This window comes from Ylistrum balloti, unplaced genomic scaffold (assembly GCF_031769215.1).
Source record: "Ylistrum balloti isolate Yb309-2 unplaced genomic scaffold, AGI_CSIRO_Ybal_v1 Utg369858, whole genome shotgun sequence".
Taxonomy (NCBI): domain Eukaryota; kingdom Metazoa; phylum Mollusca; class Bivalvia; order Pectinida; family Pectinidae; genus Ylistrum; species Ylistrum balloti.
The window spans coordinates 1063979-1088718 of record NW_026782007.1 but is presented as its reverse complement, the minus strand read 5'-3'; the positions used below and the strand labels follow the sequence as shown (position 1 = coordinate 1088718).

Genomic DNA, 24740 nt, shown 5'->3' with positions numbered 1-24740 from the left:
CATTTTGGCGCTGTATCAAGTATGTGTTATGTTCTGTCCCCTCTTCAAAATTGGTAATTCGAGGTGACCAACTTGCGTCAAAACAACCGGACACACACAAATACACCATGTTACTTTTAGTTAACAGAAGCTTATTTCCACAACAACTGTTGGTTATATATGCGAAAACTGTGATAATGTTAATAATTTTACCTGATGAAAATGTAACGATTTGTAACTTTATCACTGCAAGCATGTTTCATGAAATGAACTCGGGCTTCTATATTTGGATATATGACATGAATTTATGTCTCGTTATATCTTAATAACTTTGCAATATTACAAAATCAATGTTTAGGATAATTCCAATGTAAAATATTTCTTTGAAAATACTTATTCACACGATAATGTGTTTGAAGAAATTGGACCTCGAGAATAATACATTTCAAACAATTACAAATGAAACAATTCTGAAATTTAATCGCAACGGCAAAGTCAAAAAGTATTAAGAAGCATTTTTCATTATGCATATACACATAAGCGCTATTTTTAACGAATTAATTACAATAACGTTTACAATTTGAAACAGACAGTGTCTAGACTCAATCTTTAAGATTTGGACGCATCAGTTGCACCTGTTCTTGTGTATTTTTGAAGTAACAAGTGGAAACATGGCAACAAATTATTTCTTAACACAAACTAAAAATTGAAAAGTTTTACCTGAATTGAACAGGATAATGACTTGGTAACACAACACTCTCGCTGCAATATGGATCATTGTATATCCCCTGGCTGTGTGACGGTATAGTGGCAAATGTTCTTGTGCTCAATGAATTATAAATCGATTCAGTATTCCATTTCATGTGCCCGAGTTTGTTCTAGAAAATTTAGCAAGTCTGCATCTATGTGATTGCTTAACCTCCACATTGGATCAGGAGTTCAGGTCTTAAACATTACGCATTCATATATATATATATAAAAACAACAGGTTAATACCAACATGTCAACATAATCAGCATGCAAACTCAAATTCAATAACACTAGGGTAGAATATGAAAAGAAAGATTTATGCGGAGACCCCTGAAAAAATACAAAGATAAGATCAGGTGGGTATATTCAATGGATGTGGTCAATAAATATCTTGTTATTCAAAGACAAGCCGTGAAAGTGAAATTGAAGGACTTTGGAAGGCATTTCTGACCTTCATTATCTATATGAAATTGTTAATAATTCAATGCAACTTAGGACGGTGCCGATCTGTTACTTGCAATGAGATAAACAATACTATTTTTCTTTTATTTTGCTACGTTGTGTATAAATACTTTGGCCATACTTAAAGGAACATTCATATCATACATTGGACCTGATTTTGATTGCTTCATTCACGAAAGAATTATTTAAGCTAAAGTCAACAGGATATATAAGAATACACAGGTGACAGCAAAATAATAATTGTTATCATTATGACAATTTTGACGGCCCGCCAACACATAAAAGGTCATTATGGCCATCAACTGGTGAAAGACACAACGATCCAAAAGGAAATAACTTCAAACAAACTAAAAGGTATAAGACAAATGCTAAAATTTTAATTGGTTATATCATCACAAAAGATTACAATAACAAAGGATTTTATTAATCTCAACAGTTTCAAAAGGGGTCTTTAGACTTGTTACATTAAGATAAAAACATTCTCGAGTAGACAGAAGGTAAATGCAGCCCGACAAAAAATAGCTTACGGTGAATGTCTTATCACATTCTATGCACCGAGGATTATCTTCGTTTTCCAACAAATATAAAAATAATGTGTAAGGTATGTATAATCCATCGACGAACAAGGACAACTTTGTCTCTATAGCATGGAGACCATCACCGATGATAGGCTTTACGGAATGCAGTTCATTATCGGTATATTGATTTCATCCCTCCTGCCACATTGGTCTTAAAATTGTTTGATAAATGGTCTTAATTCAGTAAAATGAAGTTTAAAAACAACAGGTGGTAGCGATAAAGCTGCCTTTTCGGCACGATCTGCTTATTCCATTGCCTCGTATTCCAATGTGCCCAGGAACCCAGCAAAACAACACGAAAGTTAAAGGCAAGTTCGAAATAAAGTTTAAATGCATAAGGAAGGAAAATATTTTCGATACTTTTATTGCTTAGACTTTGAAGTACAGAAAGAGAGAAAGGGGTCAATTTAATGTAAAGCGCGAACCACATAACCCCCTCTATCCGTAGGAGCTCACTGGTTGACCTGTGATTTACTCAAAATCAAGAGTAATGGTTTACTTTTTTCATGTCGACATCATCTTTCCTGTTGAAACAATATAATTAAGTTGATTTTCAAATAAAGGTTAAACATCGGGTTTGGCGAACGTTATCTCAATTTCTATCTCTTTATTAACAATAACGTTTGCCCTTGTGGACGGTATACAGTCATTGAAAGTACAATCAACCTCCAAGTACACTACTCGCTTTGACCTAAATCAAGGTAAACTTTTTGTCGTTCTTCAATCGATAATTCCTATCATTAATTCGATTTAAGTAAGGATGATTTACTGATTTTATAAGGACAGAATTTCCGGTCTTCAGAAAGTGCAGTTTAGATTGATCTATGAGTAAATATATATATTTTGTCGATTATTTGTATAGTTATGTCTTTTCTTGAGATACATTTTTGGTTTCCAATGAATGTCAGTTTCTTTTTGTTATCATGAAAAACTTTTTAAATACGAGTGGTATCTGTATTCAAAACAGTTTTAATTAGGACATTATAAGGCATTTTGATCTTATTATATTATCAACGCAAAGAACGTTTAAAAAAACAACCATCTTATTTTTTCTTGGATGACCTACATCCAAAGATCTTCAATCGATAGAAAAACCTCAGTTTTACTTGTTTCCCCTTTTTTCATATACCAAAGATAGTATTTGGGCGGTCGTTTTGAAACGTCGCTACTTTCAGATATCTTTCTCGCCTTCTCTGTATACCTTGGCCTCTTTTGAAAATGTGACATCACTTACTTGGATTGTCCAAAATTTACAAGGCGGATGTCGTTGGCGATGTAGAAGTTGCTTGCTCTTCCGTAACAAGTGATCTTTCTTGTGCCTTTGTCATGAGTCTCCGTGTAGATATTTTGTTGATATTTTGGCCCCTTGTTTTCTTGAATCAGAGTTTGGACTATGATTATGCTGTGATGTTGGTATTTTCTCCCTGTTTGTTGTCAATAACGTTCTCGGTAATATAATGTGAGCAGAAACGTGCAGAGATATACCCCGCATCCAATCTTTCACATACACATCTCCCCCCTCCTCAACCCCACCCCTCCCGTTTTTGTGTGTTTTTTTTCAGTTGTTAAAGGTAATCATTGACATTTAACCTCGACCAATGGCCACCAGAATCTAATAATTTGTGTAGACAGTAGTGTTTTGACGATATAGTGTGAATCGACTAAATTCGGAGTGATGGTGGTGGGCTTCAGGAGTATACTTCAGTGTTATTACACTATAAGGGTTATTTCAGTTCCGCAAAATTCTGTTACCTATATTGGAACACATAAGCTGAAGCGTAAGAAATCACTGTCGTACATTAGAACCAAGTGCAATTGCTGTTCGAACACTTTGGTATAGTTTATTTGTTTTGTATAGTGTTGTAAGAGTTACCTAACTTCTTGTAAGAACTGGCAAATGTCGACTCCGCATTAGGCTCATTGGACTGACGCCACATAAACATCAGGAAACGACGAAAGTGTGTCCAAATACCCCTTTACCATCAGGTAACTTATACTAATTCAATAGTTTACATTGGTATCAGCTGCTTATGCTTACAATCATAAGAATCACATGCATTGGTCATGTCCCGATGAAATGCGTGTGAAATGAAAGTGACAGAAAGTGGACAATAGCAATAAAATCAACGCTGTCCGAATTATAGAAGATTTTCAAGGTCATGAAAATGGCCCGCTTTTGTGTAGTGAACCGAAATAAAAAAAACATACATCGTGTATATCTAAATAATAATAAAATGGTCCTTCTTGCATCTACATCCGGCTTATAAAATTGAAGGAAAATATGCAGAAAGAAAACGATTTATGTTTTCGAAAGAATTAACACGTTAAATCAAAAATGAAAATGAGCTCCAGAAAACTTCGTGTTTATATTTTTAAAAAAAATCGTATGTATATAAAACAGTCGTTAAGGTATTTGTATATAATGTATATATGTACATGTGCATTATAAAGCTCATTTTACCGGTCGTTATTGTTTCCAGGCATATTGTCACCAAATTCCAACTCTTCAGAGTCGGCATAGTCTAATGTAGGGATTATAATCCTCTTCCTCGTCATTTATCACACCTTCTTCCTGCCTCTCATTCTGTTTCTCACCCAAATCGTTGGGAACGTTTCGCTGCTTCTTGGTATTTGTTTTTACGCTTGATCTAAACAATTACGAGAACATGTAAATATTAAGGAACTGAACGCATGTTTTGAAATATCCCAATTACGTGAAATCCCTTGTTTTTTCTAACAATATTAGCAGAATTGACATTGAATTGAGAATTGAATAACACTAAACTTGTATGTTTATAGATATCAATTCAATTATACAAGAATACAGTAATACTTTATTCTCCAATAAAAAGTAGACCCACAAGTTCATGCATTTGATCGTACATTATTTTGCAACCCTTCTTCATCCAGAGAATATGCTACATTAAAAAGATGAAGTGTTTACGATTCCATGCTGCAAAATTGTGAAACTGTCTGCTCCAATTAGAAAATATCGAATATGTATGAACATGAAAGTTTTAAAGGTTAAACATATATATATTCTAATATGTTGACGTAGATTGTGTTTATCAATTGTATTTTTGAATGCTCTCTTTCATATATGCATTTGTATTTTCTTTAACTTATTTCGTTGTTGTATACCTTGTTCTCCTTTGATGATGTGACATTAATGTAATATTAATTTTGACTTATCCCATTTGAGCTCGGTGTTTTTCCATGTTCTTCTACTAAATCTATTTCTTGTATTATTTCAGTAACAAATTTATGATGTGGTTCTAATAAGTGTTTTCTTTGCATGTGTTTCCATCTTGAAGCAACTCTAGCAGTAGATCTTTGAACCTTCTATCGATGTCTCGACGACGCCGCAGGATTCGTCAACAATCGATGACAACCGACAAAATGGCGTCAATTTGGGTGGGACCATCTTGTAGTAAAGGCATAGGGTATACTGACGGAATAGAGTAGGTTATTTGTGCGCTTTTAAATATATATATCCATGTCATTGATAGATTTATCTAATGTAACTTTGATGTCATGGCAATATTTTTGGTAAAGTGTAACAGAAAATCTTATATAGGTCTATCCTTAATAATAACACTATTTTATGACACAAGTATACATCTGTTTTGGACATTTGAGATGGCATCACGATGTATGTGAGGTGGGTGCTTAAATTGAGTGTTTATTGTGGTAGGGTGCAATATTTCCATGCAAGCCTCTTTGTAGCAGTGCTTAGGCTTGGTCTGAAGGGTTTGACTATGCATTTCTATTTTTGTTTGATCACTACCAACACTTCTGACCATAAACTGAAGCCAACTTTAATGTGCTACTACACTTGACTCGAAGGTAGGACAATCCTCCTGGTTACCTAATACATGTTTGACTTATTAACAGCCAAGGCCTTTTAGGCCGTGCCATATCTGGACGTTGAAAGAAAGCCAGCGTTCCTGGAGATGCGGCCAATACCAGCTGGCGACTGTCCAATGTATGCTTTTAACCTGTGCCTAAGGGTGTACCCGGAGACATTACTAGAAAACTGAGCACTAATCAGGGAGTAGAAACTACCTTTTTATGGACTTTCTGCTAGACAGAATCCAAAACATTCGTATATAGTAACAATTACTATTTATTCTAATCGCACTCACCTTATTCTGTAATTACTCAGCAAATGGGGCGACAAACTATAGGGCATTTTTTGTGATAAAGTGGGGCAGGCTAAACAAGAATATTTCTGCTATTTCTCTTCAGACACAATAAAAAAATCCATTATGGTAACACCATAAATGTAGGAACATGTTCTATTCATATATATGTCTCTAAATTTCATCGAGTAAAATCCTTTTTTTAAATATAAAATCTACAAAATTTGCTTACCCATAATAATACACCTTCCGTTAGTAACAGGTGAATAGACAGTTATACCTTTGCTTATCATAAGTTCGATGTAGGCCTATCTAAGTTCATGTTGGAAGTAAAAATGAAATCATACACTATTTATTTAAATGCTAAAATTACTCAAATATCTACAATGACTTAAATATCAGATAAATGGGCAGATAAAAATGGAATTAAATTCACAATCAAAAACAGTTTTTTTTTGCATTTTTGTCAAAAGCGAAGATAACACGACTATCCAAATCTCTCTCTTTGTGGTGTACCCATTCCAGTTGTCGAGCAAACCAAATTCCTAGGTGTAATATTCGACAGGAAATTATCGTTTTTTCCAAGTATAAAACATCTTAAAACAAAATCCTTAAAACACTGAATATTTTAAAGGTAGTGTCCCACACTGGTTGGGGAGCTGATTGAGAAATTTTGCTCAGACTTTACTGAATTCTTATTAGATCAAAACTAGACTATGGTTCCATTCTGTATGGATCTGCTAGACCTCCATATCTCTCAATGTATCAGAAACTGTTCATCACCAGGTCCAGGCTCGCTAGGAGCTTTTTAAACCACACCTACACCAAGCCTCTATGTATGGGCTAACTAGCCATCATTATATAACCGTCAACCGTGTAATACACAATTTAGCTAAAGTCAAATTTTCACTTGTATTTGATTCAAAATATATAGATATAGATATATCGACAGTTTCATTCGTAATACATTAATACTATATCAGGAATATACCTCAAACATTCGTATTGTATTTTGCAAGGTTCCAGAACAATAGAAAGGCAGATCATTCCGCAAAGGAAGCTTTATCATTTATCCTTTGCAGCATTTCTTTTTATTTTACATGGGTGATAGTAATTCCATGCATACAATTGTAATTAGTCGTGATAGTATTTAATTTAAATATATTGCTGGTTCTATACAGATGATTAGGTCTGACCATGACTATCTCAGAAGCTGAACCCCTGTGATGATTTCTTTTTTAAGTTTAAGTATTCTGTCTTGGTGACTGATTATTCTGAAGTATTTTGTAGTATTTTGGTCTTTATTGGCACAACTGTTCCAAATCATTTATTGATTTGAAAGAGAAGACATGGAACTTCGATATATTAATTTAGTGCAAGACATGGACAGTTACATTTCATTGCTGTATATACAGAATATGCCCTGTTTTGGTGTTATATAGTCTATGGATATCTCATAAATAGGGTGATGAATTTTTGTATCATGTTTGTGAAATTTGTGCCAATATGTTTTTAGATGCTATTAAATTGTTATGTTGTGCTGAAAGGGTCCATTGATGCATTTTTGTGTGTCATTAAATCATCATGTAATTAAAAGCTTTCAGAATTGAACAGTTTCTTAACCATTCATTACTGTCAAGGAAGTGTACAGTCAACCCTGCCTTTATGGCCATCTTTATATAGCAATCACATTTCTACCATGGTCAATTTGTCAAGAATAGATGGGTTTTATTACTAATACAGAAACTTAATCACGATTATTGCATATTTGCCTTGGTAATGCAGGTTATTTCAATTACTCATTAACTTGAGTACTATTCCTGGGTTTTACGGAAATTTTAATCTGACTTTGAAAGAAGGTCAAGGCAACTATTTCAACCAAAACATTTTCAAAGTCCAAGGAATTTTGCCAGCAAAAGAAGCAGAGAAAATCCATAATTGTTTGGAAGAATCCAAAACTCTACCTGTACGTCATACTGTCAACATGAAAACCCCCACATTTGTCGGCAAACTTTAGAGTTCTTCCACCAAAACAGAGTTGGTTCCATCAATCTTTTGTCAATCTTGTAAAGTATTCACTTACTTATTCATAAGATAGATAGTTTACAAATGCCATGTAATATGGTTGACATGTTTCCGGCCGGTTCTCAATAGTTTTAGAGTAATGACATTTATTCCTCGTAACACAGATCAGATGTCCGTTAGTCAATAAAGCAATCTTAAATAGAAATAGTAAGTGTTTTTTGTGTCTTAAATAATGCAGCCGTACTGGTAGCCGAATTACTAGGAAACATACAATGGACCAACCCTTTAAAATATGTTGTCCACTTTGTGAAAATAAAGAACTTTAATTGCATCGTTCATTGCCATGTAATCATCATTGTCCATGATACGGGACTAATTATTACCTACGCTTTTCTATTGTGAGAGGTGTAAAATATGAGGTAAAATAGCTAGTACAAGTGTTAGCTTACCTGAATCGTTTCGTTTCGGCTGATTGAACAAGGAGTGGACCGGTACCAGGTATATGTATACTTGTGCTACATTTCGAGCTGTGATTCCAAAAACAAAATTTATCAGAACAACATATTATAACCACAAAAGAAATCTTACCTTTACTGAAGGATGACGAAATGGTAGTTTCTGTCAACACATGCACAAAATTAAAAGATCACCTGCTATTATTATGAAAACGAAATTGAACCAGGATATGCGGATTATTCGGCCTGATTTTAATACGACGACGTTATAATTTGGCGTGTTCAAATAAACCAATATACAACCACAACCAAAATTTCCTGATATACGGTATTTCGGAAACGTCGCTATTTACCCTTATGGACAAGAATCTTAACAAATGTGGAAGACCTTGCCTCTGAATATCGAAGATAGAGATAGAGATCAGGGATAAATACAATTTGTGTAATGAGAAACATGCTTCTCAAAAACTATAAACAAAGTATAAAAACTGCATCCCATAAAGTGAAATGTTGTCTAGAATAAGTCAAAGGGGCCTTTCAGGAGGTGTAAAATGTGTCATAGGTTATAACATTAAAATCGATTATTTCTTTTTAAGGCATGACAAAGGATCCAGTGGAGAAGAAAAGAAAATGCTACAGAACTTCTGTAATAAAAGTCAACAAGGATTTTCCAAGCGTAAAAGCGTAGAAGTCAGTGCAATTCAAGGTTTCTTGATTCTTATAAAAAAAACAAAGGAATTTGTTCTGGAAGTAACAAATGACCCAAAAAGTACACTTGGTGAATAAACTGATAATCAGGGGACCATATTATCATTATTCATTGAAGATGTGTCTTCAAATTTCAGTAACCCAAAACTTTGTTGACTTAGAAAAATCCTGTTAGTCCAGTGATCATTTTGTGCATAAAGCTTCTTTGATAGCCCAAACTTGAAACATTCATTGCAATAATTTGAATATATTAACAATATTTTTTGATAAACTTGGCAAGAAAACCTACTAATGAAGAAAATTTGTTCAGAAATGAACTGCCTTTTGTGTCCGGTTACTTCTGAATACTTGACAATTGTAGGAGTTTAACGTTGTGTTGATATTTAGAACAAAAAAAATCTCATTGATATAAGTGATATCTTATAAGAAAAGTCCTCGTTACACGATTCGTTAGAGATAACCTATTTAGTTTATGTTTTCGCCGTGATATCTTTGTTTCGTGATGTCTTTGTTGTATGAAGACCGACTTTTAATCTTTATTATGATCAAGCGTCTACTGGCTAGTAATTAATGATTAATTTCTGATAATAATGTGCGACTTTTGAATAGTAGCGTTTTGTTTAATACCACGCACGTCATTGTTTCGCGGTCACTTTTGGTCAAGCAAATGATGTTTATATTAACATATGTTGGCAGCAACAGCTAGATAGCCTTTTGTCAGGAAAGCATTACCAGGAAGTGTCCAGGCTTTCGTGTCTAAGCTATATGGAATTATAGGGATATTGCCTGTATTTAAGATACCGGGAAATATCAATAAGGAAATCTCTTAAAATCAATGTTTATAAATGCACGTCGAGGTAACATACCTCCTTAAGCCAGTGTCACGGAAATTTAAGATATACTTTACGTCAGAGAAAGATATATGTATAAGCCGGTCATATAAACTTGGTGTTATAAGGACTAAACAATTATTAGCAATATTAGCATCTGTTTAAAGCTTTATGTAAGATCTCATTGATACTACCCTGTACTTTAATCGATCCTTTGGAATTGTTAAGTTCTGTTTTGACTGACGTAACTTCTCCATATATTGCTGCCAATGTACCCCAAGTGTATTGCTTGTGGTTCGCTATCGTCTGTTTTAAGCTTCATTTTACAGATTTAAAACTATTTATCAAACAATTTTTAACAGCTTAGTGGCAGGAGAAATGGAATCAATATACCGATAATAAATTGCATTCCGTGGAACGTCTCATTGGTGAAGGATCTCCATGCTATAGAGACAACCACCGAGACAAAGTTGTTTTTGCCCGTCTTCGGATGGGCCATACATACCTTACGCATTCGTGTTGAAAGGCGAAGATAATCCTCGGTGCATAGGATGTGATGAGCCATTCACCGTTAAACATTTTTATTGGACTACTTTGACTTACTGTCTACTCGAGAAATATTATTTTATCGTAACGTTACAAGTCTTATGTCCCCTTTTGAAACTTGATATTTACATCATTCTAGGTTATCAAAAAAGATAATTGTTATAGAATTCGACTTGCCATTTTAATAATATGTGATGATATCACTTTTTAAGATTTTTTACCATTTGTCTTTTATCTTTTAATTTGTTTGACGTGTCTTTCACGGGTTGATGGCCCCAATGGCCATTTATGTGTTGAAAGGCCGTTAAGATTGTAATAATAATAATAATAATTCACCTTTGAGCGATTTTCATTTTTAGTAGGTTAAAAAAAACCTCTATCCAGATTCCGTCTAGTGGCGGCCTTTTAAAATGCTAATTTAGTGTTTCCAGAGAGAATGTTTGACATCGGTTTCTATAAATATGTTAAGATTGTACAAAACACATAAATGAATAACAACTTTTGATACAAAATTAGATTTACAGAAGAGCTAGAAAATAAACTTAATTGCATCACACAGCTGTTTCGTTTATTTATGACACATTAGTCATGCAAGGTCTTTTAGCGAATTTGTCTCGGGGTACTAGTATTTCAAAAGAAAAGGGGCGATCGCGAAAACAGAACAGAATACTTTTCCTTTTGCCTAATAACTAACATAAAATTGGCATAGTTTTAAACTTGTCCTATATATAAAAATTTAATTTAATAATGGGGCTACTGCATTTTACATTTTTCGATAAGTTTGGAGTTTCGACGGTCGCCTTCTATCCTTGAAAAAAATGGTCTTTGTTGTCACTGACGAGTCTTGGAAGGACGAAACATATGTTTGATGCAGTTTAAATCATTAAAGGTACTATCTACTTTTGTGTCTTTTGTGCAATCTCTACATAGGAATACCAGACAATGAAAGAGCAGATCGTGCCGCATAGGCAGCTTTATCGCTACCACCTGTTGTTTTTAAACTTCATTTTACTGATTTAAAACCATTTATTAAACAATTCTTAATAGCTCATTGGCAGGAAGAATAGAAAAAATATACCGGTAATATATTGCATTCTGTAGAACCTATCACTGGTGAATGCCCGTCTTCGGATGGCCATACATACCTTACGTATTTATATATGTTGAAAGGCGAAGATAATCTTCGGTGCATAGGATGTGATGAGTAATTCACCGTTAAACATTTTTATTGGACTGCATTGATCTTCTGTTTATTCGAGAATTATTTATCATAACGTTACAAGTCTAAAGACCCCTTTTGAAACTTTTGAGATTGATAAAATTCTATGTTACCTGAAAGCTGTTTGTCTATATCATAGACTATGACTTACCATCTTAAAATTTTGTTATATAACCATTAAAGATTGTTTAGTATTTGTCTTTTACATTTTAGGTTGTTTATTTTTTTTCCTTTTTGGATTGCTGTGTTTCACCCTAATGAATGACTTCGTCACGGTAATGAAAATCATTATCTATTTCATAGCATGGTATTTGCGTGACAATGAATTAAACTGCATCGTACAGCTATTTCGTTACTTATGCAAAGGGCCTACAATTTGAAGCCTAGGAGCCGAAGTTCCTGTCCGCAACTTTTACATTCAATGTTGAGTATTTGTCCCTATTTGTGAGGTTTGGGAGTCTATTCCCCAGTACAGAATTATAAGAACCTTAATTTTAGTTATAATTGCCGGCTCAAAGCATTTTAAGACTGGTTTGTCCTTTGTAAGCGAGTGTATAATGTGACCGCTGAGTGCCTTCTGTAACAAAACGACATCAGTATCCCAATAGCACAAGCCTAGGAGCCGAAGTTCCTGTCCGCAACTTTTACATTCAAAGTTGAGTATTTGTCCCTATTTGTGAGGTTTGGGAGTCTATTCCCCAGTACAGAATTATAAGAACCTTAATTTTAGTTATAATTGCCGGCTCAAAGCATTTTAAGACTGGTTTGTCCTTTGTAAGCGAGTGTATAATGTGACCGCTGAGTGCCTTCTGTAACAAAACGACATCAGTATCCCAATAGCACAAAGAAGGTAACACCAATATGCACCACAACCTTTTGAGCTTTAGTAACATATTTGGTCCTTCCTTGATGCAAAGTTCCTGATATCTTTTTATGTGAAGACCGATTTTTATCCTTAATTTTCATGCATCTTTTGGCAAAATAAAAACTAATACTTTCTGAAAATATCGTGTGATTTTAATTCAATGTGGTGTCTTTAATGTCAGCTTAAAAGTAAGGTAAAATGAAGTACAGAATTTAGAATCCGTTTCTACTCTTGAAACAAGAAAATATCACCATGTCTACATAATAATAACGCAAACACAATTTCAGTAAAACTATGGACAAATGTGACCAAAAGGGGGATAAACACGGACGTTCCAGCAAAAGGACAAGGAGAATAAGACTACAATATGAAAATGTTTTTAAATGGCAAATAATAGGCCATGCCAATCAAACGGACGAGGGGTATCGGTAAATATTCTTAAAACATCGATGAATATGTAACAGGTATGTAACGCAAGGAAGTCCTGATAAGACACTTCTATAAATACATCAGCACGACTGAAAGCTGTCTGATGCCATAAAATCTCACACAGGTAAAATTTGGTCTTGCATACTCACACATCTCACAATAGAGAAGTGGGGATAACTTTATACCGATTCCACTACGATTTCCATAAAAAGGGACACTGAAAGTAGTAACAACTTAATTTATCAATAAGGGGAGGTAATCTTTAAGTGATGATGTATTAAATTGTTTATTGAAAAGGACATATATTCTATCTGAAGGACTGGTTATTTGGATATGTATCACTTTTAACAATGCGATTATAACTTCCCGAATTTTGAATTATTTTTCTATTATTTGGCAACACAATGTATTTTCCCTGTCAGGCTAAAGCTGTAATATTCATTTCAGCATTTAATATCAAAGATGAAATAAAACAGAAGCGTCTTCCTTGTTGATCGGATGACACAATGAAATAGTTAATTCCTTGAAAGATACACACTAGCATCTCTTTCCACTTTCTCTCCTCTGAACATATATCGCCTTGCATCCAATACTTTGATCTAACTTCGTACCTTCACAATACTCGTTCATATTACAGCCTCCCGAAAACACGTTTACCGCTCACACCTAGGGAAACCGTCACTTAAATGCACATAGCTGAGGTTGAAGACTGTCAACCATGCAGAGAACGATATTCAACGACAGACAATTAAATATTCTCAAAGTGTGATCCTATGCGTGGTTGAAATATATCAGGAGCTGTTAGCCACACAGAGCAAACAAGCTTGACACTTGCCACCGTCGGCACCTACTGAGCAGATTGCATCTGCTGAAGCTATAATTCGTTAGTTAAAAACCGGCCATTGTAGACATCATATTCATAACTTGGTGCAAAAAAGAAATTTTGACAACACAACACATAAACACCATGGACTGGAAGCTGGAATTCATCTTCATCCTCATCAAGTTTACAGGTAAGTTACTATCGGTAATTTTCTAGTGCCTTCTTACTCATACTTTTGTCGAGAATCGAATACTTGAACTAACGCTGTTCATGACTACGATTTGTATCTTTATTACACTATGAAATCAAAATATTGAGCATAAAGTACAAAACATTCAGTTGCTAAACTAAACATTTCAGAATTATACCTGTGTTGTCTCCTTTTCAAATGATTGTTCTTAAGACGCACAAATGACAAGCACCTTTTGATACAAATTAAGATAAGGTACAGTATAACCAAACAACAAATCGAACCGCATCATACAGCTGTTTTGTCCTTCTAGGACTTGTTAGTGTTGCTGAGGACCTAAAAGTTATCCCTAGGAGCCGACTTTGGAAAATACAATATGATCGGGAATAAATGTCATTATTCGAGAGGTGAACTAAGCCTTTAATTCAGTAAATTTCCTTTATATGATGACTTTAGAAGAACGTGTATATTCTTAATTTAAAAAGGGTGACATTCAGAGTACAGTATACCTTTGGGACTAATAGCAATAGCAAAGCAACTCGGGTGTGTTTATGATTATCGCTGAAAAAACACAAACAATTAGTCCATAGATCGCAGAGATACATATCAACCGGGTATATAATCTTCTTTATATGGGTCCAAGATGATTGTATTCCAGTTCGCAACTTTGGGGTTCTGCTTCCAGAAGCAAAAAAATGCATTTTTTGATAGGAAATCGGTTTCAAATTCCAAATGGTCAGTGTCGAATATGAAATAAATTTTGATACCGATTGACAGTTCATGATATTTCTAATATCATCATGATAAGGTATTCTTTTTCAATTCAGTGAGATGGTCTTGTCAATATTTTTTAGTTTAGAAACATTGGTATTTTACTTAACATTAATTTAATAATGTAGTTTTGAATTGATTACGAGTTTCGTCTTTGTCAACTCAAAAACAAACATTATCTAAGTTAAGGATGTAGAGGTGTTGAAATATAAGGATGGTCAATATCTCTCTATTGACTGGTGACTTGAAAAAATGAGTGTATTTTAGCACATCTACCTGTGTTTCTCACAAGATATCATCAGACCACTTCAATTAACCGATGTTCACTTGTTATTTAATTGATATCAATACATATATTGATTTTTTAACAAAAGATCTTATTTCAGAGATGTGAAGTAAGGTTCGATGTACTTAATGTCAATATTTTAGATACATAGAATTTTTAAGTGGCACTTTCGATAGCTTGACATCAGGGCAAAGTTACTTTCAAATTCCCTGTATCATCGATCCTATCGAATGCATTTTATATCAAAGGCGCCATTGAATGTGAAGCCAATTCTCATATCTTCTCATTTCTTTCTGATTGCATTTAAAGTTTCCTATTTTTATTTTTAAAATGTTTCTTGATAAAGAATACTGGAGAGTAATTAATTGGTATTGTGTTAAAAGCGACATATACCAAGTATTTTTGTATTTGTCATATTTATATATTCAGTGTGAACCCCGATTCTGCATCTGCTGAAGCTATAATTCGTTAGTTAAAAACCGGCCATTGTAGACATCATATTCATAACTTGGTGCAAAAAAGAAATTTTGAGAACACAACGCCTTTCGGGCAGGTGAGCTTAAAAAAACGGAGAATTCAGTGGGCTGTTTAGGGCGAACATAGACACAGGAATATGTATAAATAGCTGGAAGAATACATTCAATGAATAATATTTACAACCGAAACATTATAATATATCTTTAATTCATTAATTCATCAATTGCTCTTGCTCTAAATTTGGATTGGAAGGTGTCATTCACTAGTGTATTTTTCAAAATTATTGTCTACAGATTTGCCCTAAATTGCATACCACGTTACAGTTTTACACAATGTTTTACTGAAATTGTCAGACATAAGAAAATTCCAAGATTCCCCAATCATCAGGTACGTGCACATTCCTATCTATATTTTTTCAACTTTTATTTTCTTAATTACCTTTTCAAAAATTTATCATCACTGAAGAATCCAAGAATGACCCATCACTAACTCTAAATATTTGAAAGAGTCTATTCTCTCTATTTTGTATAAAATTTAGATGTGAAATCTAACTCAATAATAGAGACAACCATTACTTTCAATTGCACAATTGCGACAAATAACAAGAGCATCGCAGGGCGGAACGATATACGTCCCTTATATGCCAATAAAAATATCTCAGAGAATGCATCTCATAATTGGAAACCTGCCAAATTGTAAAGTAATATGGGGAAAACTTAGGGAGAGGATGTCAAGACAGGAAACTGAAACAAAGTTCCAAAAAAGAAAGTTGATAACACATATCTAATCAAGAAAGATTGATAAATAAACTGCGTGAAGAAATCGGTTGACAAGATTTAAATGCACATTTTCTTCTCAGAGAAATTAACCCGAACGAATTTGAAAAATAGAATCCTTCATCTTACGGCGATTAAGCCTAAGATAAGTGATCTCTGAACAAGTATAAGAAAACCAGATATAAGGGCATATCATAATACGTCCCATCCAAACTTTCTGCCAGAAGTATAAAAAGGTACAACCAAAACTATTTACGTGTATAATAGTGTACAGATGTGTTACGAACTGATAACATAGGAAGTGTAATTTTGTAGTTGAGTTAAATTGTGATTTCTTGATTTTCAGTGTCACTTGGAGATGTATTAGACAACCGAGGCTATGAGTTTATTATTGCTTTTATGGAAAACCGTCCTTATCCAAAAAATATGGAATTGTTTGTGGCAACATTCAGTGGTGACATTGTGAATGTTACAGTGAGCACTCCAAAATATTATGGAAAGTATTCCGTTCATCGGCAGTTTCAGTTGTCTAGAGGAAGAGCCGAGCATGTATCAATAAATACGAAATTGCAAATGTTTGGATCTACGCTATCTCCTAAAGGCATCTTAATACAGGCAACGGACGAGATCATCGTGTACGGAGTCAATAGACGAGCAGATAGTGTCGATGCTTTCCTGGGGTTGCCGACAGACGTTCTCGGTGGAGAATATTATGCAGTATCTTTTCTACCAACAGAGAAACGTTCTCATTCGAAGCACTACGCACAATTGCTGGTGGTTGCTAACTTTGAAGACACACAGGTTCAAATTACTTTTCCAGAAAGCGATGATTTCAGCAATGTCACGTTTGACGGGAACGAATATGATGGAGGAGAAACACTTGCGATTACAATGAATAGGTGTGAAGCACTACAATTGCAAATAAACGGGTACGGTGACATGACCGGAGCATATTTGCAATCAGATAAACCTGTGGCATTTTTTAGCGGAAATGCTAGAACTGTCGTTGGTAATGGTTACACCAGCGACCATTTGGTTGAGCAACTGATATCAACGGACAGATGGGGAAAACAGTTTGTGGTTGTTCCAGTACCTGGTAGAGATGTTGGAGATTATCTCAAGGTAGTCGGATATATCGGATCTACCGAAATTGACATAAAATGTATTAGCAATAATCCAATCAATACCTCTGTGAGAATTGTCTTAGCTAAAGCAGGAAGCTATCAACTTTTAGAGATGGAACCGAGATCATATTGTTATATCGTTTCCAACAACAGCATTTTCGTCGTGTATATCGTGAAAAGTCGGCAGCAAAATGATTTTCATGATCCGTCTATGATTATGATTCCACCCATGGAACAATACGCACCAGAATACGTATTTACTACCATAAGGCTTGTGAACGGCATGTACAAGAATTACTTCCTCTTTGTGGTAGAGCAAGAAAATAAAGACGGACTTCGACTTGATGGAATGCCTTTTCCAGCTGATACAGACTACGTCAGCATACCTAACACCACACTCGTGGCGGGATATGTGATGGTCGGAGAAGGATTCCATAGATTCTACCATATGTCACCAATATCTGTATTCGGTGGCATTTTGTATGGTCAGTACTCTTTTGAGAGCTACGGGTTGCCAGTGGGGCTGAGGATGGCCGAAATTAATAAGGTAGTTTACTATATAGTAATTTGTACGTGTAGTGAATTGTTGTTTCTTGTTTCTTGTTTGTTTTTATTTTTTTTCCATTTCAGAATATTTCATTGTCATGATTTCCCCTACGGATATTGGTTAGAATATATCCGCTGTGTCCTACTGCATGTGGTAAAAGTCCACTAAAAGGGACAACCTATCTGCCGTGGGTTGCGTCCCGTTAGTACTGGGAGAAAGGATCCTGGTGGTTGAGGGGCGGTAATGTGGTTTGCGCTTTATTCTCAAGCAAACTCGCATGACCTTCCCCCAATACATCACTTTGGCATCTATCTCAGTATGGCGGGTGATGATCATTGTAATCCTCATTGATCAATCGGCTGGTCATGCCCATGGTCATGTCTATGTCCTTAGTGTTACATGTTTTCCTTTTTTTTTTTATCTCACTCAGCCGTATACCCATCTATTTTTGTAGTTTTTATTTTACAGTTGTATCCCATAAAGCGTTGTCTTAAGGGTCAATCAAGAGAGTTTTATTCTTCCGAATATACTACCTGTGTATCCTTGGTACTCGTGTACCGGAGACCCGCACCGTTAGTAGTGTCCCCTTGTTGGGCTCTGAGGTGGGTGAGAAGAACGGGTAATGAAAACCTAAACATCAAACTATTGGCACTAAAAACCAAAATAAAAGACCTTGTCCTTCATCATCAGGTTCAGAAGATGACCATGACAGACATCGAAATATGATTGTTGGATAAGGATAAACCAATGTCATCCGTTTCACCTTTTGATAAAGAAAAAACAATCCTGTCAACATGCCGTATTTCAAACTGTGGCCTAGCGAACTCCAACAGGCCAATAGACATAGCCTTTTTTTACATATCTATACACATTGTCCCTCATTTCTCCCTGAACACATCAAAAGGCGTTATACGCTGTCCATCTCTTAAGGGAAAGAGCGAAGAGAACATCCTCAGTTACTTCAAATACAAACAAGAGAAGGACAACCATGTTAAACGGATAAGGGTGAAGCGAGATGGCATCATCGCCGATGCCAACACTTTCGTGCTTACTTTTAAAACTCCAATCTTTCCAAATCATTCAAAGCTGTCTTCGAGAGTGTTTGCGTGGATGTATACATCCCAAATCCACTTCGATGCTTCGGTTGCCAAAAATGTGGTCATCATTCTGATAACTGTAAACAGAAAGATTGTGCTAAATGTGGAGCCTACGAAGATGAATAGGCAGATGGCGCATGGATGGTAAGGCTCACTGTGCTAACTGTGGTGGAAGACATCCAGCATATTCCAGAGACTGTTTTGCTTGGCGCAAGGAAGAAGAGTCAATTCAAGAACACAAACAACATTGCTTTCCCCAAGACAAGGACGATTGCTGAAATGCCTGTGCCGGGTCCATCCTATGCCAGTCGTGCAGTTGGTATTACGACCGTGGAGGTCCGAAATGCTGCTACAAAGACATGCGATTCAGATACAGAGACTGACATGGCATGCTGCATCAAAGCTTTCTTCAAGACAGTCATTGCGACCACCACCATCGCCATCAAAACAGAATCAGAACCCTCAATCCCCATCAACAAACTCCCAGGACTCAAAAAGTGAAAAATCAGCCAAAGCAGAAAATTCAAATTTCCTCAGATTGAAGGAAAAAAGGGTCTAACGACTCAATTCACATCTTCAACAAATTCGGCTCTCTGGAGGATATAGAGTACCAGGTAGCTACTTCCAAATCCTCCCAGATCTCTTTTAAATCTGTCAAGCCGCCTTTAGCTAAACAAGTAGTCAAGCTTATAATCACTAATCCCTCACTTATTTATGTTAGCAATAACTGAGAAAATAATCCAATGGAATTGTAGTGGTCTTCGATCCATTATTGATGAAAGTCTTCGACTGTCTCAAGGACATAACCTTAGTGTAATCTGTCTCCACGAAACGCTTACCAGAGCTGAGACAAATATCAATTTCAGAAATTATTCACTGTGTAATTGCTTCGGTCCTGTTAGCAACAAAGCGACCGGTGGAGCTGCTATCCTGGTTAACAACACCAGTTCATCACACTCCAGGCAACTTCTGTTAGTGTAACGCTCCATAGAACGCTTACAGTATGCTCTATCTATCTCCCTCCAAACTCTGATTTCACGAAAAACCAACTAGACGAGCTCCTATCGCAACTGCCTCCCCGTTCATACTTTTGGGTCATAACAACTTTTGAGGTTTACTAATGACTACACTATACACTAATGATAGAGGAACAAAAATTGAAAAAAAATTATATTGGAAAATAACCTTTGTCTTTACAGTCATAAATCTCCAACTTATTGGTATCCATTTTCTGGAACATTCTTGCACCTTGATTTAACTTGACGTCATCCATCATTGTTACTCGATTTCGAATGGACGGTGCATGACGATCTCTGTGGAAGCGACCAATTTCCAATCATGTACTCCATTGAATGGCAAATTGAATTAAATGTGAACATCTCAGTACCAAAAACGCCATTAATTTCCTGAATTTAAAAGACCCGATAGAATCCTCTATTACAGAACTTCTTGAGATAGCCAAAGAATGTATACTAAAGTCCAATACCAAAAAACCTTGGGTTAATGAAGATTTTGATAAAGCTGTTCGAAATAGGAAAGCCGATTTGAATCAATTCAAAAACAATCCCACAAGCATATGAATGCCATCCAAAGACAACTGTAAAAATGTTTGAATCGACTACAGATTTGGGCAGATGAAACTGGATTGATATTTTCACAATCGGAAACAGTTTGTGGGCATTTTTGTCAAATTCGGAAATAACCCGAAGACCCAAGTCTGTCTCTCTTTGGTGTACCCACTGTTGAGATTGATAAAACTCTAGGTTGTCTGAAAGATGATGGTCTGTACTACAGACTATGACTTACTTGTACTCCTTCAATTGTAAATAAGATCGATCTCCCAATAAGAAGTTACAATGACTTATTGATGGATTCTAGCTGTGAAATTATTTTTAAAAAGTGCAGTATTGTAGATTGACAGACGCTAATGAATAAAGATAAAACCAGAAAATGACAAGACACTGAATTTTTATTGTATATTTCCTAGCCATGTAAAGTCACAGTCACTGAGTTAGGAGACGGGGTGGATAACGACTGTGATGGTTTGATCGACGAAGAGTTATGTACTGGTGCAAACACAGGAAAAGGTAATACATGACAAGGTGTTCTTTAGATAGAAAATTGGCAATTTATAAAACACATGGAAAGGTATGTAGTTTAGATAGAGAATTGGTAATTTATAAGCCATTAGACAAGGGGACAGATAGTGTTGGCCTCAGCTACTCAATTATTAACATGGTACAGGAACGTCTAACATGTTGTGTTCTAGCTTTTTGATTACCTGATATAATTAATTAAATGATATAAAAATAGCACTTGTACCAACATGTTCTTAATCTACTTCCCTTGAAATATTAAGTATGTCTTCCCCTTGGGTGAGCAATTATACAAGGATATATGCTTGTGTACACTTGTAATACAAACGGTTCTTTGTTCTTTGGTAGAAAACAAGAATACGTCTATGTATCTATATTTAGTGCTAATTGGATCTTTCCATTAAGAGAGCAGAAACAGGATTCTTTATATATATATATCATGTTTATACAAAATGGAAATAAAAACACATCTTGTTACTAAATCTGATGATATGTAACTTTTCAAAATCCCATTTGACGTTTTCCATCTTCAGTTTTAATGTTAATTTTAATCTGACAAATTTATATAATGTGATATTAGTATAGGTTTTAATGTTAACATTTTCTTTTAATTATCTCTATCACAGACGAGGATGGCGATGGTAAGATGGACGAAGACTGCGCCAAAGCCTTGGTTGGTTCGTAAAATTATGTACCTTTTATCAGCAAGGAAGTGTCATTACCCTATTTCCATTTTGTCTTATATTAATATATGCGGTTGTCATGAAACAACAGTAATCTTTGCCATTGGCCTGAAACCACTCACACACTGATTGGATTTGTCTTTGTGTCTGCAATCACCCACACATTGATTGAGTTGTGTCTAGAATCACTCGCACATTGACCCAATATTTTTGTCTAGAACCATTTACACATTGAGTCTTAACATTTATGTCTAAAACCGCCCACATATTGAGTCAATATATTTGTGAGTAGAATCACCCAGACATTGGGTCATTACACGTGTTTAGAATCACCAGCACATTGAGTCATTGCTCGTGTGTTTAGAATCACCCGCACATTGACTTATTACACGTGTGTTTAGAATCACACACACATTGAGTCATTACACATGTGTTTAGAATCACCCGCATATTGAATCATTACACTTGTGTTTAGAATCACCCACACATTGAGTCATTACACTTGTGTTTAGAATCACCCACACATTGAGTCATTATACTTGTGTTTAGAATCACCCACACATTGAGTCATTACACATGTGTTTAGAATCACCCGCATATTGAATCATTACACTTGTGTTTAGAATCACCCGCACATTGAGTTATTACACATGTGTTTAGAATCACCCACACATTGAGTCATTACACGTGTGTTTAGAATCACCCACACATTGAGTCATTACACGTGTGTTTAGAATCACCCACACAATGAGTCATTACACATGTGTTTAGAATCACCCGCACATTGAGTCATTACACGTGTGTTTAGAATCACCCACACATTGAGTTATCACACCTGTGTACATTACCTGTCAATCCTTTGCATTTAGTAGTTGTATGTGTCTAGAATCTCATAAAAATATACATTTCAACACATAGTATATGTATACATAACCATATCCCCTTACATAATAAAAGTATGCAGGTTTAAGTAAGGGGCCCACAAGGTCTATCAGACACTTTTGTTGATATCTTTTCTAATAATATAAAAGAATTCAAGCTATTGGCGCGATATATGATGTTTCTTAATATTATCACAATAAATAGTCATAAAAAAACGGAGTCATAATAGGGTAATTCAGAGCAGTTGGTTTCAGTTTAAAAACTTAATAAGTATAATGGCCATATCAAATATATATTTACATTCAGATTTCGCCCGATGATTCATGATTGGTGCGATTATTTACTCGATTAATGATCACTTGATCGATAAGGAAGCCTTATAACTGTTTCAAAAACCGGATATTTTCTATGTTAGAATATTTGTGTTATTCCTTCTGAAATGGGGCATCACACAAATCTACTCATATCTAAATTATTAAAACGAGAAACTGTTTACATAATCATTATCTGTACCTAGTGTTACAACACTTCGGTATCTTATCATACATTATCTGTACCTAGTGACACTTCAGTATCTTATCATACATTATCTGTACCTAGTGTTACAACACTTCAGTATCTTATCATACATTATCTGTACCTAGTGTTACAACACTTCAGTATCTTATCATACATTATCTGTACCTAGTGTTACAACACTTCAGTATCTTATCATACATTATCTGTACCTAGTGTTACAACACTTCAGTATCTTATCATACATTATCTGTACCTAGTGTTACAACACTTCAGTATCTTATCATACATTATCTGTACATAGTGACACTTCAGTATCTTATCATACATTATCTGTACATAGTGACACTTCAGTATCTCATCATACATTATCTGTACCTAATGTTACGACACTTCAGTATCTTATCATACATTATCTGTACCTAGTGACACTTCAGTATCTTATCATACATTATCTGTACCTAGTGACACTTCAGTATCTTATCATACATTATCTGTACCTAGTGTTACAACACTTCAGTATCTTATCATACATTATCTGTACCTAGTGTTACAACACTTCAGTATCTTATCATACATTATCTGTACCTAGTGTTACAACACTTCAGTATCTTATCATACATTATCTGTACCTAGTGTTACAACACTTCAGTATCTTATCATACATTATCTGTACCTAGTGTTACAACACTTCAGTATCTTATCATACATTATCTGTACCTAGTGTTACAACACTTCAGTATCTTATCATACATTATCTGTACATAGTGACACTTCAGTATCTTATCATACATTATCTGTACATAGTGACACTTCAGTATCTCATCATACATTATCTGTACCTAATGTTACGACACTTCAGTATCTTATCATACATTATCTGTACATAGTGACACTTCAGTATCTTATCATACATTATCTGTACCTAGTGACACTTCAGTATCTTATCATACATTATCTGTACCTAGTGTTACAACACTTCAGTATCTTATCATACATTATCTGTACACAGTGACACTTCAGTATCTTATCATACATTATCTGTACATAGTGACACTTCAGTATCTTATCATACATTATCTGTACCTAATGTTACGACACTTCAGTATCTTATCATACATTATCTGTACCTAGTGACACTTCAGTATCTTATCATACATTATCTGTACCTAGTGTTACAACACTTCAGTATCTTATCATACATTATCTGTACCTAGTGACACTTCGGTATCGTATCATACATTATCTGTACCTAGTGTTACAACACTTCAGTATCTTATCACACATTATCTGTACCTAGTGTTACAACACTTCAGTATCTTATCATACATTATCTGTACATAGTGACACTTCAGTATCTTATCATACATTATCTGTATCTAGTGACACTTCAGTATCTTATCATACATTATCTGTACATAGTGTTATATCACTTCAGTATCTTATCATACATTATCTGTACCTAGTGTTACAACACTTCAGTA

General features: G+C 35.0%; 1 protein-coding gene across 1 annotated transcript; it reads left to right on the top strand.

Annotated features, from left to right (window-relative positions):
• Positions 1-13955: 13955 nt before the first annotated feature.
• Positions 13956-19580, top strand: LOC132545868 (IgGFc-binding protein-like). Its single transcript, XM_060209540.1, has 3 exons — positions 13956-14001; positions 16658-17982; positions 19206-19580. The coding sequence occupies exons 1-3, from the start codon at positions 13956-13958 to the stop codon at positions 19578-19580; spliced, it is 1746 nt and encodes a 581-aa protein (XP_060065523.1).
• The last annotated feature ends 5160 nt before the right edge of the window (positions 19581-24740 follow it).

What these genes read in the sequence shown, in the direction of transcription:
- LOC132545868 (XM_060209540.1), top strand. Translation starts at nt 13,956, where the DNA reads ATGGACTGGAAGCTGGAATTCATCTTCATCCTCATCAAGTTTACAG. An exon ending in CATCCTCATCAAGTTTACAG is followed by an intron (nt 14,002 to 16,657) that starts GTAAGTTACTAT and finishes CTTGATTTTCAG; the next exon opens with TGTCACTTGGAGATGTATTA. An exon ending in GGATGGCCGAAATTAATAAG is followed by an intron (nt 17,983 to 19,205) that starts GTAGTTTACTAT and finishes GAAGATGAATAG; the next exon opens with GCAGATGGCGCATGGATGGT.